Source organism: Abramis brama (genome assembly GCF_963993115.1).
Source record: "Abramis brama genome assembly, chromosome: 14".
NCBI lineage: Eukaryota > Metazoa > Chordata > Actinopteri > Cypriniformes > Leuciscidae > Abramis > Abramis brama.
The window spans coordinates 14,240,368-14,258,818 of NC_139976.1; the positions used below are offsets into that span (position 1 = coordinate 14,240,368).

General features: G+C 38.4%; 1 protein-coding gene across 1 annotated transcript; it reads right to left on the bottom strand.

Moving 5' to 3' along the window:
* Positions 1-96: 96 nt before the first annotated feature.
* itgb3b (integrin beta 3b) lies at positions 97-17,937 on the bottom strand. Its single transcript, XM_084135276.1, has 15 exons — positions 17,727-17,937; positions 17,035-17,120; positions 15,752-15,956; positions 15,417-15,669; positions 14,872-15,034; positions 14,630-14,791; positions 14,367-14,462; positions 14,180-14,269; positions 13,449-13,583; positions 11,580-12,006; positions 8,942-9,164; positions 6,090-6,190; positions 5,837-5,956; positions 4,527-4,693; positions 97-1,657 (listed from the first exon to the last, which is right to left on the bottom strand). Exons 1-15 carry the CDS (start codon positions 17,800-17,802, stop codon positions 1,589-1,591), a joined length of 2,373 nt encoding a protein of 790 aa, XP_083991402.1. The 5' UTR covers positions 17,803-17,937; the 3' UTR covers positions 97-1,588.
* Positions 17,938-18,451: the final 514 nt, after the last annotated feature.

The following is an 18,451-nucleotide window of genomic DNA, read 5'->3' on the forward strand; positions in this document are numbered from 1 at the left end:
GAATATATCATGTTAAATTTATGTTTTTGTTTATTGCTATTAAGATTTAAGTATGTGGCATCACTAAATATTATAGGTAATGACATTACACTTAAGTGTATCACATACAATTTATTATATATATATATTTAAAAAAAAAAAAAAAAAACATTTGACAAATATTTATTCATTTCTGGTTAACTACTTAACTAACACAAAACATATGTTATGTGACATGTCTGGCAGCACAAAAAGAGAAATCCCAGGATTTCATAAATTCATATATTAGAGAGCACTGTTATACTTTTTGTGCACTTGAGCTGTGAGGTACTTTTTGTCTTTTAAAGGGGGGGTACAATGGTGTTTCATGTATTCAGAGTTGTTTACAGTGTTAAAGAGATGGATTCTCATGCTAAACATGGCCAAAGTTTTAAAAAAAATATTTTGGACGAATAACGGAGAATTTCTGGGCCGAAAATCGTACTTCCGGGTTGGTACAAGTTTCGGCTGTTTTTTTTCGATCGTGGATCTAATGACGTAGACGAGAGTGGAACTCCTTATATGAGCATTTCTCTCGGAAAAGCGCGCCCGCGCAGACATCGACCAGAGGAGAGCTAGACCGCGCACATCAAGGCGCTTCAACAGGAAATCATCGGCAGCGCTGCATTGCATAGATTTTATAAACAAGGCCCAGTTCGACGACGCCGGATTTGCAGATCATCTAATGCTTAAGGATGGAGCAGTCCCAACGATAAAGGTTCACGGTCGTGCGTTGGAACCGCAGGCGGTGAGTAAAACTGCTTCAAATGTCTGTGTGTTGTTAGCTATCGGCGCGTAAGCACCGCCCACACGGCACGCCTCCAGCCGCTCGTTTTTTTCCGGAAAGACTCGGTACTTTATAAAACTAAAGACTTTTTGGAGATATGAAGGATGCAATACTACTCTATAGGTACTCAAGATTAACATGAGATTGACTGAATCTCAGTCAATCTCAGAGATTGACCCCCCCCCTTTAAGGTCATTCAGCCAGACAAATAATTACATTGTGTATATTTGGTGTATATTTTTTTACATTTTTATACAATCCTACCAAAACTGCATACTAAAGGCCAGTGTGATAAAGCTACCTCTAAGATATTGTAGATGCATAATATTAATACAGCTATAACCACAACGAAGAGAACAGCTTAGAATATTTCATGTTCACGATGAGGGATTCAGTGTTACCACAGGCTATCAGTAGTTGGAAAGATCGCTCAGGCCTTTTATCATTCATATTTGTCACTACACAGAGTGACGGATCAGAGAGAGGAAGGAAATGGTTTGACGTGTGTGTGACAACACAGTGCATGACAGATAGTCATGTAAGAAGCCAATGTAAAGATTATCATTCATCCAGTGACAAACAGAAAGACTTCCACAGAGGTGGCATTTTTGACTTTACATATGTACAACAACAAAATATGTACAACCGTTTCCTGTTCGTGTTCAATTTGCGCAATTAAAGCGAACTTCGAAGAAAGTTCAAATTAAGAGAAACTTCGAAGGAAACACTTTTAAACCATATAAATTTATGAACGCTGTCCAGTTCATCCTCTGCTCTCTGCGGTCAGTCCTTGCCTCGATATGTGATGTTTGTGAATGTTGATGTGGCACCTTTGTAGAGAGGGTTGTGTCCCTACAAGAATAAAAATGTCAGAATAAAAAAAAGTCAGTGTGCATTTATACCAGTCTAGGTTCTCTCAAAGTTATGAGCAAACATTCTTCCAGTAACATTAATAGAACATTCACATCATTCAGAACACTTGTTTCAGAATGTTTAGAGAACATTCAAAAGCAACATTCCCATAATGTTTGCAAAATGATAACATTTTCCCTTAAAGGCAGGGTAGGCAGGATTTTTCTAAAAAACTTTTTCCCAAATTTGTTTAAACTGTCTTTTTATACCAATACATAATTAAAATGTAAGTACTCTGAAAAAGAGAGTATAAAAATTGAGTGTCTGTAGTCCTCTCAGGGCTGTAATAAACACAGCTACTTATTTCCATTTGGAACGAATGAAATGATTGGTTGAGCGACTGTCACTCTCCCTCGCTACCATGGCTACCACCCCTGCTGCTACAGGAGCTGCCCACATGCGCGCACCCGTTTGACTCGAGGAGGCGAAGAGGCACGGAGAGAGGCACGGAAGCTAGGAAGAATCACAATTATGGCAGAGAAAGAGCAGTCAAAATTCCCAGTACCTGCAAACAGTCAGCAAAGGCAAACAAGGCAAAAAAAGGAACTAGTAAGGTAGAAAGGTAGGCTACTTGTCTCCGGAGTGTAACGTTAGTCCTCATCAGAGCCAACAGTGCTTTCATCGTGGAAGCTCTTACATGCAAAACACTGTATTACAGTGTTATGAATCTTACACGAAATTCACCTTCATCACAGTGTAACTGATGGCAATGGGAAAATGTGTATCAATGCAACCTGTTTTTAGCTTTGCCTTATATTACTAGCTCGTTACCGAATCAAACTCAATATATTTTAAACTTTACCAGTATCGATATGCTAGCTTGATAGTGAGTACTAACAGCCATGTTAGTTGTTTATATTCATAATGATGAAGTTAGGTATTTTATTACATGTGATTATGACATGATGTCACTACATGCACTGCGCTCCTCTCCGCTCGGCGCTGGCAAACGCGTCCTCCAGCTGAGCGGTCGGCATCACGCGTTCATGTGTTTTGGGGGCGTGGCTTTGGAAGGAGCCCAGAAGGGAGGGGGTGGGAGTGAATGGAAATAAGTAGCTGTGTTTATTGCAGCCCTGAGAGGACTACAGACACTCGATTTTTATACTCTCTTTTTCAGAGTACTTACATTTTAATTATGTATTGGTGTATAAAGACAGTTTAAACAAATTTGGGAAAAAGTTTTTTAGAAAAATCCTGCCTACCCTGCCTTTAATGTTCGCATAACCAAATTTCCAAATGTTTAAAGACCCCCTGTGGTGCAAATCAAGTTTGTAATGTTGTTTATATGTCAATGTGGTGTTTTTAATATGCTTTAAGACAAACCATGTGCAAATTAATTTGTCAGCACCATTGCTGAATATCAAAGCGAGTTTGAAATCGCCTGTAATGGTCACCAGCTGGAGTGCCCTTGAGAGCCTTGACTGCCCGGACTCTTCATCCATTATCACATTGTCTCATTATCTTGTTTAGCTCACCCCATATAAGCTTGGTTCACCCTATCACTCATTGCGAAGTTTGTATGTTGCCATGTATGTTGTCTGTTGAGCATTCAACCTGGTTTTATTGTCTCTTGGTTCTGGGATTTTTGACTGTTTCTTGGATTCCCTTTTTGCCTCTGACCCCTGCCTGCCTGTTTGGACTGCCTTCCTGTGCTTGACCCTTTGCCTGTGTTTGATTACGATTCTGGATTACTCTAATAAACTGCATTTGGATCCTCAACCTTTATGTCTCAGAGCAGTTCCTGACACCGCCCCTGTTTCCAACCTTCACAAACATGTAACCAATCCCATCAACATGCAGGATGGGGCTTTTCTTATCATTGAGTATAAGAAACCCTTTGAGAAGGGACAGGAAAAATTGAATGCAGCAATATATCGGGTGTATTATGTATATGATGTAGCCTGTATTACAATGTTATGATAAACTACATGCCTTTCTCCACTGACTTTCTATAATGTTTCCGCTATGTGTCCCACATAGAGATTGATACATAAAACGCATTAACATTCTGATACATAGACTTGTAGACCACCCTGTATAATTAACTCTTCCACTTCTTCTTCTGAATCAGTTTCTAGTTCAAAATATATGGCTAAATTAAACCAATATTTCCACTTGCCATTATGTAGCATTTACTACATTTGACCGAATGGATCAGGTATCCGAGCTGGTGTGATTGAGTGGAGACTCATTTGCATATTTAAAGATTCACGTATACTAAATAAAGCAAGGGTTATATACATTTAAGCTATTTAAAGGCATGACAAAATAATCTTTCCAGGAAAAAAACTTGAGTTTTAAAGGATACAATTATTGATTCAGGGCGACTGCAATAAACTAGAAGTTTAGAGAACATTCAGAAATAACGTTTCAATAACTAAATGGGAATGTTAGCAAAACGTTCTTGGAACATATTTTTGTTAGCTGGTTAAGTGGTCAAGTTTAAGTGGGGAACTCTGAAGTGAAAGGATCAGAGAGTTCACATGTGGTCCGAGACCTCACGGGGGAAAGCCTAATTAGCACTGGATAATTTAAAACAAAACTTGCTCAAGGGTACGGAGGCGTTTCCTTTGTTCTGAGGGGGAAAACAGCATGCCACTGAAACAGTAAAACTATCCTGCCAACATCTATAGTTCACCAAGCTACTTAGACACAGTAATTTGAGCTTTTTACATTAAACAGAGGGGTGTGTGAGTGAAAATGTGTTTTGCTATGTATCCTAAAATCCTTGATCACTTAGCCTCTGTGTACAGAATGTACAGCAGTATGCACATAGTGTATTTTGTGAGTATTTTTACACTTCACTAACCGTTTCCCACTTGGCACGTGCCCGCTCCTCCTCGAACTTGGCAAATTCACGGCGATCATGGATGGTGATAAGCAGTTTCCAGATAAGCAGGGCGGCCAGACCCAAGAACAAGATGGCACCAGCTACTGACAGGAGCACCACCAAGATATCAGGGCCTTTAGGGCAGTCTAGTACACAGGAAAATAAATGTGGTTAGAGATGTTTTTTAATCTTTCACATAACAGGCAAAAAAGTGTGTTTACTTTTAATTACACTACTGGTCAAAAGTTTGGGGTGGTAAGATTTTTACTTTTTTTAAAGTCTCTAAATGCTCATTCACACCAGGGACGATAACTATAATGATAACAATAAAGATATAGTTTTAAACATAAAAGAAAAGCACAGTCCACAATGACACTATGGCAAAATTTAATCCTTAAAATGTACTAGTATCTATTTATTAGGTATTAGTATCTAATAAATAAGAACTAACATCTAATGAATAAGTGCTAGTATCTTTTAAAAAGGTACTAGTCCCTAAATAATAAGCACTAGTACCTAATAAGTACTAATACCTGAAGGAATAGATACTAGTATCTAAAAACTAAATACTAGTAGCATGAAAATAGATACTAGTACGTTTTAAGGATTAAATGTTAAAACGGCTGCCATTTGGCACAGAGAAACAATATCGTTGGAATCACTTTCAGAAGGATTTTTTCCAGCTGATAAACGCTAAAAAAAATTGACAGTCAATCAGATTATACCCCTTACTAACCTTAAACTTTTGAACGGTAGTGTTTATGTACCTTGATTTCCCTTTTTTTCAGAATTTTCAAAAAAAAATCTGTAAGCTCTCTTATATTGTCCCGAGTCTGTCTCTTTGCTTCCTGTCTGAACCATTCCTGTCCCAGTGGGAATTACACTGTGTCAGCGGGTTCTTCAGTAGCTTGGATGTTGTTTATTGCGGTATGTTTTTACAAGGTGGGGTGCTCCCTGGGTTTTGGAGATGTGTGTGCCACTAATAGAGCCCATGTTCCACATGTGTGTCCATTAAAGCAGAGCAGCAGACTCTCACTGCGGGCTCCTGAATTTACAGCCGTTGACACACTGCACATACACCTACACGTCCATATGCTTACACAAACACCTATAAACTATGTTCTCAAATCTCTAATATCCAAAAATACAATAAGCACTAGTACTCTGAATATACTTTCCTTTTATCTTCTCAAACCATCTTTGTAAAAAGATGGAGACTTGCATTTGAAACACAGTAAACACTGATGAACAGTTTTTTTTTAGCAGTGAGAGCAGTGAAATGGTGTTACCTGGCTCTTTGACTAGAGACAAGATGGATTTGCCACTGTTGTCCTCATAGTACTGAAACCTTTGCACACAGTCATCTTCATCCTTATAGGTGCAATTTACTGCATTCTTATCATGGAACACTGTAGAGTAACAGAGCGTTACAAAAAAGCTGGCACTGATATAATTATAATAATAATATTTTTTTTATTGCTGTTCATTAAATTACCAATGTTTTGGTTATTATCTATAACAAATTGAATGTAATAATGGTACCCAGATCATCCACCAGACTGATTTCATCTCTGCAGATTCGAGTGCAGGTGTCATCATCGAAGAGTTTCCCCCTCTTAAAGTGCTTACACTCTACACAGTCCCTGGAGAGAGAAAAAAGTTTAAAGACGTAAAAATATTTTACTTAAATAAAGACGACATAAACTTATGAACTCATTGGCTATGTTTGGAATGGAATACTATTTTCTTTAGTTCTGTAGTTTCACTGGTTCTCAACCTTTTTGACTTTAAGGCCCCCTATTGTCCACAAAAATATCCGAAGCCGCCATGACTTTTCCAGTTGTCTCTTGATTAAAAATGTAAAAATATGTTCTACTTATTTGTACCCATAAAATATTTTAGAGCTTGACATAACTAGGAAAATGTATATTATTTATAAAAATTAAGATTTTAATAAATTTAGGTCAACAAAACACTTTTAAAATATTAAAGTTTGGCTATCTCATATATCAAGACAGAGGAAACCCTGGTTATTATGACCGCCGCTAGCGTAGCTAGCGAAAGCGGTCATATAGGGATTGTCAAATTTTTTTTTTTTTTTTTTTTCGTCATCTACTGAATTTTTTCGTCAACGATACCAGGGACACCGAAACACCGGGGAACATGAAATTTGGTGGGCATGTAGCCCCACTATAGATTTTACGGAAAAATTTCGTTTGGTCCCCGGGGGCCACTCCCCCCCCGCGCTGGGCCCCCCGTGAATTTTTCGTCAACGATACCAGGGACACCGAAACACCGGGGAACATGAAATTTGGTGGGCATGTAGCCCCACTAGACTTTTACGGAAAAATTTCGTTTGGTCCCCGGGGGCCACTCCCCCCCCACGCTGGGCCCCCCCAAACCCAAAAAATGCAGTTTTTCCTAAATAACTACCTGAACCGTGGCACCGAGGATGAAGAAATTTTTATGGTATGTTGGTCTACTAGACTTTTACAGAAAAATTTCGTTTGGTCCCCGGGGGCCACACATTATTTAAAAAAAAGTATTACACCAGCACAATATACAAGCAAATGATTGCGAAAAAAGACCTTTGTAAGATTTTAAAGTGAAAACCAAAATATTCAGACACTTTCCAAATGTCAAACGTTAGTAAAACATGTCTATATGTCTATATAATGAACTATATGATCTGAAACAAAAAAATATGGTAACATTCCCCGGGGGCCACTCCCCCCCCACGCTGGGCCCCCCCAAACCCAAAAAATGCAGTTTTTCCTAAATAACTACCTGAACCGTGGCACCGAGGATGAAGAAATTTTTATGGTATGTTGGTCTACTAGACTTTTACAGAAAAATTTCGTTTGGTCCCCGGGGGCCACTCCCCCCCCCGCGCTGGGCCCCCCGTGAATTTTTCGTCAACGATACCAGGGACACCGAAACACCGGGGAACATGAAATTTGGTGGGCATGTAGCCCCACTAGACTTTTACGGAAAAATTTCGTTTAGTCCCCGAGGGCCACTCCCCCCCCTCGCTGGGCCCCCCCAAACCCAAAAAATGCAGTTTTTCCTAAATAACTACCTGAACGCTTCAAGCCGGACTCGTCTCGCGCTAACGGTAATTTCCTTTCACTGTCCACGTTTTGATTTCGGCTAATCAATTTTGGCGAATGCAAACAACGTGATTATTGTTCATGAGTCTAACATCCAGCCACGCAAGAAAACATGTAATCTACCTGAGGGAATAATATGCTCAAAAAACATTTCTGATTATTATTAATGTTTTAAAGCTTTTAGAAAGTACATAGAAAGCTTTTGTAACATTATCTTAACTGTCACTTTTGATTAATGTAATGCATCCTTGCTGAATAAAAGTAGGCAATTACTTTCTTTATTTTTTTTCCCAAAAAATAATCTTACTAACCCCAAACTTTTGAACTGTAAGCCTAGTGTATAATGTTAAAAAAGCTTTCTATTTTAGATAAATGCTGTTATTTTGAACTATGGTTTGTTTGTAATGTGACTTTTTTCATGTATGACATTAAAATTATTTTTAGAATTAAATACATAAATAGGTTAAGCAATACAAATGTGTTTATGTCTGATAACCTTTTAAACACAAACTTAACTGCAGACACTGAAATGACGTACACTGTGTGATACAGTACAAATATTTTGAGTGTCCCTCATTTTCCTATAAATAACCACGATTGTACCGCATTTTCCTTTTCTGAAGTTGGCAACCCTAACTGTCACACACACACATGCAGGAATACAAATCCACATGCACAGACACACACAAACACACACGCGCACACACATGTACGCACGCATACATACACGCACAGACACACACACACACAGACACACACATACACAAACACACACACACACAGACAGACATGCACATACTACTACTTTTTTTAGGTATATACATAAACACGCAATACAGCCAAATTGCTCCATGTCATTTCTTTTTGTGGAAAGCCAGTGCAGGCCTGAGCGGCGGTCATATTTTGTACCGCCATGCGGTACATCTAGTTCTTCTTCTTCTTCAAAAAAAGAGAAGTGATTGACTGTGGGGAATGAAAATAACCCTCTGGTTGAGAACCACTGGCTTACTTAATACTGTGTAGTATAAACTGTGTACTTCCATACTATAACATTTTTTAGTATATTAAACAGAATGTCTTATGCAAAATAAGCATTTCAAATAGTATTATGCTATATTGTGGTCACATGACCTCATCATATTGCATGTTTAATGCAATGACTGCCATCCAATTGGAAATCCAAATTGTTATTTTAATATCTTAATACTTGTAATATTTTATACTGTGCAAAGCATATACACACACTGCAGAAAGAGTAGAATGGTAGTAAGCTATTATGCTCACTTTTTCAGGGTGCAGGCGTCAGGGCAGGTGGGGCATTTGTCGCAGGTGGAGCCGTAGGCCCCAGGCTGAGTGCACTCACAGCTCCCACACACACACTGACCACGACCGCTGCACAACAGCCCCAAGCTGGACATACAGGTGTCTGTACGAGTAGAACAATTGCAGTTCTCCCCCTTCCAGTCTGGATCACACTGGCAAAACCCACAATAACAAGTGCCATGACCTAGAATGTGCCATGAAAGGAAAAAAAATAACACAAAGACGGAAATAAGTGAGACGATTCCACATGGCTGTACTGTATGTTTGACTCTTGCAAGAATGCTTTTCAGGATTAATAATGTTCACTCCCATTATGTAATGAGCTTAGATTTAACTCGAGCCTATAAAAGAGCCTCATGCAAGGACTTGTACATTCCACATTATTACCAAATATTATGCGGAGGCTTTCCATGATTCACAAACTAAATTCCCCACTGGAAATCTTGCTTAACTGTTGTCAGACAGATCCATGTATCTTTTTTGATCACAGAGTTTTCTAAAAATGGACATCTGGTGCTGGTGAATGTCAGGAATGTGACAGAATTAATATGATAAGCATTAGGCTATATACTATATTTCACTTGACATTCAGTGGCAGAATGCTGAGCCCCATTGTGCATGATTTACAGTTATAATTAAAAACACATTTGTGGCGGTGTGCATGTTTGTGTAGGAGATTACAATGCCTTAGCAAAACAGTGTTTATGAGTGATCAGGGATTTTGGTTGAAAACACTGATGCAGCTAAATCAAAAACAAAATGGAAAAAAACAATGGCTAACCAAATGCAAAAAATAACATTGTAATGCATGTAATTATTCTTCCCATAGAAAAACAATACAAACCCTTCACATCAACCCAAACACTACTTTACTCCCTCACTGGGCTATTTTTGGTTCAATGACATCATCAGTGTGTGACAACGCAGAAAGGCATTTTCTGGATAGCTTTGGGCCTCTGGGGATATGCTATTCAGGCTTTAAGAAACTTCTTGTAGATTTAAGAGACTAAAATTTTTTCAGTTGAAGACCTCAAAGGTACACTGAAATCTTTTGGAATCACGAATACTGAGATCTGGTTCTGCTTAAGCGAGAAACCAACCCTCTTCCAGGAGGTACACAACTTCAAGAGGTCCACTACAGTATTTTGTAATTTTACGTAAACTATTCGGCCATTCCAACTCAAACGCGCCCCAGTGAAACATCAGCACCTCATCTGAAGAACAAGCACACGTCTCAAATAGGTCAACACATGGTTTAGCCTGCCAAGTCCCACAGAGCATGTTTATTTATAAGAAGAGCTCGTTCTCGACTAACGCACGAGATGTTTTAGTGTTGTTGTAGGTAATTCCTTTGAGGTGATGTGAGGCAGGGAACCGAGAATCTTACTCGTAAAGAAAGACTTTTGTACAAAATAACAGGCTGTGAAAAACAGAGCCTTTATCCTGCTGGTTGCGAGTTAGTCAAGGCTGAGATGCAGTAGCCCTAAAAAGTATGTGGACCCTTAAGTCACACTTAAAATGTATGAGTGTCTTTGCATTATATTTGACAAAATATTAAACCGAGTGACATTATTTAAAAAAAAGTATTACACCAGCACAATATACAAGCAAATGATTGCGAAAAAAGACCTTTGTAAGATTTTAAAGTGAAAACCAAAATATTCAGACACTTTCCAAATGTCAAACGTTAGTAAAACATGTCTATATGTCTATATAATGAACTATATGATCTGAAACAAAAAAATATGGTAACATTATATTTAATCTTTTTTTAATAAAATGATTATAAAAAAAGTAGTTTCACACAAACAAAAAGACAGTAACTACAACTTTGTTAATAAAACAAAGTAAATTGTAAACTGTATTCACTAAAAAGAACAGTTCATAAAAATAATTTGTTGTGGAATCAGACTACACTTGTACTGTACAGTTTTGATTCACTAAAACAAACGAACTCATAAGAGTAATTTGTTCGGAAATCAGACCACATTGGCCATACTGTATGTTTTTTATTCACAAAAAAGAACCAACTCATAATAATCATTCGTCTGAGAATCAAACTACACTGGCCCTGTCCCAAATGGCACCCTATAAACACTCCCGGTCTTCCGACGAGTCCGCACTTTCGTGACGTAAACGCCGTTTTGACTGTCTGGTAGAAGTCTGCAGCGGAGCTCGCTTCAGTGCGGGCTCGGCAAAAGTGTGCATATCGGGCGCATAGTGGTTGGCAGGAGAATAAAAATGCAAGAACAGCATTCAGAATAGTTCTCAGTGTCTAATCATAAAACAGGTCTAGAATAATTTGTTTGCAAATGCCACTGCATTTTATACATTTTGCCTGTATAATTATTAAAACCTCTGAAAACCCAAAAAGAGCTGAGTATTATCAGCATAATAGTAAAAACTAACCCCATGTTTCCAAATAAAATCTCCCAAGGGTAGCATGTACAGGGTGAAAAGCAACAGTCCAAGTACTGAGCCTTGTGGTACTCCATACTGTTAATGTCACATCCATTTATAAACTAATAGTCTAATAATAAAACACTATCACAGTCAACAAAGTACATCTAGCTTCCTCTGGCCCCAAATCATGTCTTACCTGAGCAGAGCTCTCCTTTGTACCGCAGGCAGCTGAAATCGTCACACTCACACCTCTTCCCCCACACCTTGCCAAAATCATTATTGTGACACACGCATTGGCCGCACACACAGTCTCCACGGCTGCTGCAGATCACTTTGTCCGGCCCGGTGCAGGCGTCCTGCTCGGTGGGGCTGTAGTCCCCTTCTGCACACTCACACCTGGGACCCAATCGTCCCGGGTTACACAGGCAGATTCCACACTCATAGGTGCCGTTGCCGTGGTGACAAACGGGACTGTCGGGCTCTGCCTTAGCTTGGCATTTACACTCACACTCAAAGTTGACTGTGATCTGCAAGGTGTCTTTGAAGCCCACTGGTTTGATGGTAAAGGTCTTACGCTTCTCCTTGGGACAGCCCCTGGCCCGAGCTTCGACGCTAAAGGACACCTGTAAAGGAGATATTGAGGAAATGCAGGGTTGTTACAGAGCACCAAAAACATGAATTATTGTTATACATTACAAATCAGAACTGTGGGACAGTGCTACGCTCACACTACTGTTCAAAAGTTTGGGGTCAGTACAATTTTAATTTATTTATTAATACTTAATCAATTGATCAAAAGTGACAGAATATACTTTTACATTGTTACAAAAAGTTTCTATTTCAGTTAAATGCTGCTTTTAATTAATTAAAGAATCCTGAAATATCACTGTTTTTACTGTATTTTGGATCAAATAAATGCTGCCTTGGTGAGCATAAGAGACTTACAAAAACTACCCTAAACTTTTAAATGGTAGTGTATATTCAATTATATTTAAATAAAACAAACTTTATTTAGTAACTTATTAATTAACTATTATATTTAAAATGAACTAAAATATATTATAATGTCACTTCAATACGTTACACATCTGCCACAATAATGTAATGTTTTTTTAATTCTCCATTTGAAGACAATTTTTTTGAGACAAATATAATATAATATAATATAATATAATATAATATAATATAATATAATAGTTGAAAAATAAAATTATACTTTAAATATATTTTATTTATAATATATTTATATTTCTTGTGTGGATGTTTAGCCATCATGTACATGACATATGTGAGTCTTATCCTTTCATTGTTGACAGTGACTGTGTTGGAATGACAGACAGTCTGAAGAAGGCTGGGTGGTGTGAGTCAGAGCAGTGTGACAGAGAACAGGAAACAGGCAAGTCTGATGCCTAGACACACTCAGCAAAATGAGTAATGGCACAGTTACACCCACTTGTTCTGTATGTGTGTACGTTTTTACAGTTAAAGGAGAAGTTCACTTTAAAATATTTAGGAAGATATTTAGAAGAATATCAGTAACCAGATTCCCATTGACTTCCATAGTATATATTTTTCCTACTATGGAAGTCAATGGGACCCAAAAACTGTCTGGTTACTGATATTCTTCTAAATATCTTCCTTTCTGTTCAGCAGAAGAAAGAAATTCATACAGGTTTGAAACAACATGAGGGTGAGTAAATTATGACAGAATTTTCATTTTAAAGTGAACTTCTCCTTTAACCATTTACAAGGAAGGGAGTGAAACCACAATATTTTATGCAACTCATTTATCAAGGAAGGCAGATGATTACACATTAGGAAGGACATTTCCTGTGCTCCTCCTTATTTGTGGAATATGTCAAACCATCAGAGTGAGTATAAGACTGAAAGTGAAGGAAGGGACCGAATTTACCCTTGGGGAGTTTTGGAATAAGTGGTTTGGTTAAGTAACACCAGAAATTTAATATGGAGAATAAAGAAACAACATGAGAATCGAATGAGATGGATGGAGAAAATTAGAGCGATGGAAAGAAAGTGCAAAAAAAAAAAAAAAGAGGATACTGACGGTATCTCCTCTTTTGAGGCCAGAGCAGGATCTTAGCCCAGGTATGACCTCTCCATTGAGACATGTGGCATTGAATGTCAGACTGAGCTCTTCCGGGACATTCAAGAGCTCCAGCTCAACCTTAGAGCGCAGTTTCTGTTACACAAACACAAACACAACAGCAAACAATAGATCAGTGACCACAGACATGTGAATGAAGTAAAGCCTTTTAAAGGAATGTTCCAGGTTCAACACAAGTGCAACTTTATTGATAGCATATGTGGCATAATGTGAATAACCACAGAAAATCTTTTTTAACTCATTTTTGAAACAAAAATCACATTATTTTTTGTTGTAAACAACATTAATTTTGACTGAACAATGCGTACTCTTTCTCTGTGTTACCTGCACCCAGTTTTTATCCGTTTATTTGTCGGCAAAGGTCCGCCGGTTGATGCAGGACTTTTGACAGGCTCCAGGACTTTTGTAAAAATTCCAGATTAAACTTCTGCATTTTTGTATTCCTGCCCATGTACAGTCGGATCGATAGAGGGTGGAGCCAAAATTTGGCAAAAGGGAACGGCACAACCCTTTTTCTGTTTTCTCTATTCATGCAGCACCGATTTCAAAAAACGTTTGACGTTTCAACTGCATAGACAGCCAAGTTTTATTAAAAGTTCAAAGTACTAATTGTCCCTTCAGTTGTATTGAACCCAGAAATTTATTTTGGCAAATGTAAAAAGGGACATTACAGCGTATGCATCCTGGATCAGCTGGATGACGTTATGAGAATCCTCGGACAGTGTTCCCACTGCAGTGCCAGGGATCAGCTCACTGTAGTTCTACAATGAATAGAGGAGAAGTCTTTGAAAGTGTCCTTAAAAATCTTATAAGACATTTACCATGTTGATTTACGGTAACATTTAATAACCTTCTTACCTTATAAAGTGATTCCACATGGCTAGTCACAGCAAAGATGAGATTTATATTGTTCTCTGACATTTTCTCTGTGATCAATGCCAGTGATGGGTAGTCCTGAGAAAAATGTTAGAAAGCATAATTAAAGGTCATATGCTGTACACTTTATAGTGTGTCTAATAATAAATATTCCATGAACATTTATGTTTTGTCTATATGTTACAACCGAACTTTGTCGTGTTTTTGTGGAAAAGTGCTTAAAAAGATAAGCAGAATATCACTACCATAGTTGTAGACATATTGTAGATGTTATCTGTTCCCACATAGCATTGGCCGTCATTGGGTCGCACAATTCCCGCCAAGCGCCCATCCAGTGCCACGTGTGTCTTGGCATCTGTGGTGAAAACCAGTAAGTGAGATGCACCTGCTCTCCAACCAATTTTATCCTGGAAAAGACAAAAATGATCAAATAAGAGAGGTCAAAATGGCAGTAGGCCAAAAATACTTATAAAGGTGCCACTTCAACCTTGCACACGGCTGCCTGTATGATGGCGTCGAAGCCTCCCTCTGGGGCGTCCCTGTTCCGGGACACCTTTTGTTTCTTCACTTCCTCTGTAAAGCGGCCCACCTCCTCCGTCAGAGACAGAACGTGTCTGTAGCCAAACTGAGGCTGGCATTTGTACGGAATTCTAGCATATATAATAGAGAAATATTTAAAGACCAGAAATGAACATGAGAATGATGAGAAGGTTCAGGAAGTTGAAATATGGGCTTCTACTAATACTGGTAACTCTGTAACCATGCCAAACCAATGGGTAGTGTTGGTCATTCAACTTTGCTGGCACAAATGAGTCACAACATTCAAGCTTTAGAAAACAGCTTACAGTGTAATACTTATTTTGTATGTAACTCAGCAAATAGAGACACTTCAACCATAATAGCAGTGTGACTAAAGATAATAAATATCAGATTCTGTCAGCTAACAAGCACACCGCCCAATTACATGTTTGTAATAAACACCTATCATCTGTAATGCTTATGTTCAACATGTAAATATATGTCATCACTCACGAGTAACAGGGATTTAACACGGCCTCTTGAGGGGAGATGTACATGTACGGGGACACGGGTTTATCCACGAAAGCCCCAAAGCCCATGCGCAGATTACTGGTGGTTTTGCTCATCTCTTCACTCAGGCCTTGCCCCAGCCGTCGCAACTGAGACAAGTCGTCATTCATGGAGTAGGACAGGTCCATCAGATAATACAAGTCCACAGGGTAGTCCTCAACCTGACGGACTTTCAGCGTGAAGACCTGGGAATCATCTGTGAAACCCCAGAGTAACAATTCGGTCTAATGGAAGAACATGTAATTTGCGGTCATTCGTTTTTGGGTTGATGAACTCACCAGGTCTTAGAGAGATTTGCATGCTCTGAGGTTGGATCTGGGTGACGTCGGTGGTGGATCCAGAGGCCTTGTCACTGAGATCCTTGTTCTCCGTCACATGCATTTTGCTGGTGGGATACTCCAGAGCTCCTCTCCTGCATCCTGCCTCGATGAGGTTCTTCTTCAGGTCACATCGGGAAGAGCCAGGCACATCTTGTCCAAAATCCTGATAAGCATTTGGTACACAGTTATACTGGTACAGGACACTTAATAAATATTTCTGCAGTAAATAGAATTACTCTCCTCACCTCGTCTGCCATTGGTTAAAAAAAAGAAGATAGTCCTGCCTCCTACGTCAGGCTAATGGTTAAGCCAATATTTTTGTAACAAAACATTGACAATCTAGTGGATTTCCTTTCACAGCTAAGGAAACAGCCGTCATTTTACTTCCTAAACTGTAACACATGACTCACACTTTTATATGAGATAAGGACAAAAGTTTTGAAAAAAGTTTTGACAGTCCTCTTCATAATGATTCAATGGTTGAGGCTTAAACATAGTCATTGAAAACAACTGTTTTCCATTAGACATCCTCTTTAAGTTGGCATGTAATGATTTTTTCTAAATCTATTTGCTAAAAGCATTTTATTAATCTTATTGTAAACAATTTATACTTGCGTATTTAGGCTAATTCTTTTTAAATTTTGTTTGAATTAATCGAATGTCAAAACTCTTCCTTTGCAACGGCAGACTTCTCTTTGGTGATGTATGCTGGACTTCTCCATAAGCTCACATTCAGGTCTGCCACCCTCCAACCAACAACCAAATTGATAGATTTAAATCCCAATTTTTTTCACCCCAGATAATCTGCTTTACTCGGATCGCAATACAGAAGAAAAGATCTGTCGCTACTTCGGTTGCATTGTCATTGACTAAACTAAACTGTGGTGGATAGTAGTGGTGACGGTAAAACCATAAGTCTTGAGAAACAATTCATTGTTGTAATTGATTTAAAATTGAAAAAATCTGTTTTGTCATGAAATAAGACAAAACAAATCCTTGACTCAGAGATTAGGTAGTGTATTTAAGTCTTATCCAGCCTAATCTCCACCGAGTCATGATCTGAGCATTAGCATACTAAGATATCGCTGATCTATATATATTAAAAAAATGTTCCACTAAGACTGACTGAACGTTTGATTATACTATCAGTCATACAGCTCTCTACCATGCAGGAATCTTAATACTGTATTAAAATCTAAACATGTTTCAGCTCAGTCATAAATTATTGTAGAGCACCACACCTCTTGAAAGCACCAGGCACAGGTAGGATGCACTGCCAGGCACTGCTGACATGTGCTGGCTCCTCGAGAAGTACAGATGTTGGAGCCTGCATGGAAGAGAAAGAAAAATGCACATTTTTGATCTCCAACTGGATTAAACTGCATTTAAACTGGCAGCCTGCAGGCTTATAGAAACAAAAACATGTCTAATCATTAACATATGATCAGTTTCTTTTGCCTCCCATTTGTAGGGGAATTAAACGATCAGCATTACCAGCATGTATCAGACAAAACATTTTACAAAAAGAAGTTTATAAAGGTCACATATACTGACTTTTATCAGACCTGATCTATCGGATATTCAAGGTATAACTGAAAGTGCATACTGAGTACACACATGTGAGTCCATTTAGTGATAATGTTGCTTTATGGTTTGAAAGAAAGAAAGAAAGAAAGAAAGAAAGAAAGAAAGAAAGAAAGAAAGAAAGAAAGAGGCAAAAAAAGTGTATTCGTATAAAATGAAAGAAAGAAGTAAAATATTTGACAGTCAAAATTAAACATATTCATCCTCTGTCTTGAATCACGTCAGCAGACATAATTGGCTATGTCAAAATAAGATAAAGTATATCAAAATGAGATCAGACAAGACAGAAAAGTTATAGGACAAAAGCTATAGATTTAGAGAAAACTGAAAAGACGGGACGTAACGTTACCTAGTCCAGCATCAATTAGGAATACAATCACACAATAAATCCATAAGCTGAAGAGTTTGAAAGAAGTTTTCTCCATCTCGGGTAACGGGTGAGTGGATACAGGCGTTTATCGCTGTCCTCTACTGGGACACCGGCGGTTTGTGCGGTCTCTGCCCTCCTCCTCTTCCTTTACGCTCCAGCATAGACATCAGACCAACACCAAATATAGAGTAAATTTGTAGCAAAACTGGGTTTATTTCCGAGAGAGGGGGCAGAGGAGGGGCCGACTTCACGAACATTTGCCACAGGTCTTGAATTGAAACCGTAAATAGCATACTTTTAAAAGATCTCAGTGATAAAAACAGAGTTTTTTTTATACGACAATATCTTTGTTACATCATCAGATTAAACTCTTTTGATTATGATCATGAACCATCATATTATTAGCCTATAAACTAACATCAAATATTCAATAGACTACTGGTTGCCTAATTGTCCGACTATAGCACAAATGTGAAGTTACTGTACATCGTGTTACCCTTCTGTTTTTATATGGTTTTGACTATGTTGGTCATTAGCTGGAGGTGAAGATGAATTCAGCTAAACTACCAGCTCATTGGGCTGACTGACACTGACTTGGCAGACCTTGGGCAAGCTGGTTAGTGTGTGTACAACACATTGGATTTTTTAACACCAGTTAATAATTTTTAGTTGTAATAAGCTATTTGACACTTTCATGAACAACA

Bases quoted from the DNA above. Each gene is read 5' to 3' on its own strand.
- itgb3b (XM_084135276.1), bottom strand. From the start codon at position 17,802: ATGGAGAAAACTTCTTTCAAACTCTTCAGCTTATGGATTTATTGTGTG. The intron at 15,035-15,416 runs GTGAGTGATGAC...TATATATGCTAG, and splicing joins GTGTTAAATCCCTGTTACTC to AATTCCGTACAAATGCCAGC. The intron at 14,792-14,871 runs GTTGAAGTGGCA...TGTCTTTTCCAG, and splicing joins TACAGGCAGCCGTGTGCAAG to GATAAAATTGGTTGGAGAGC.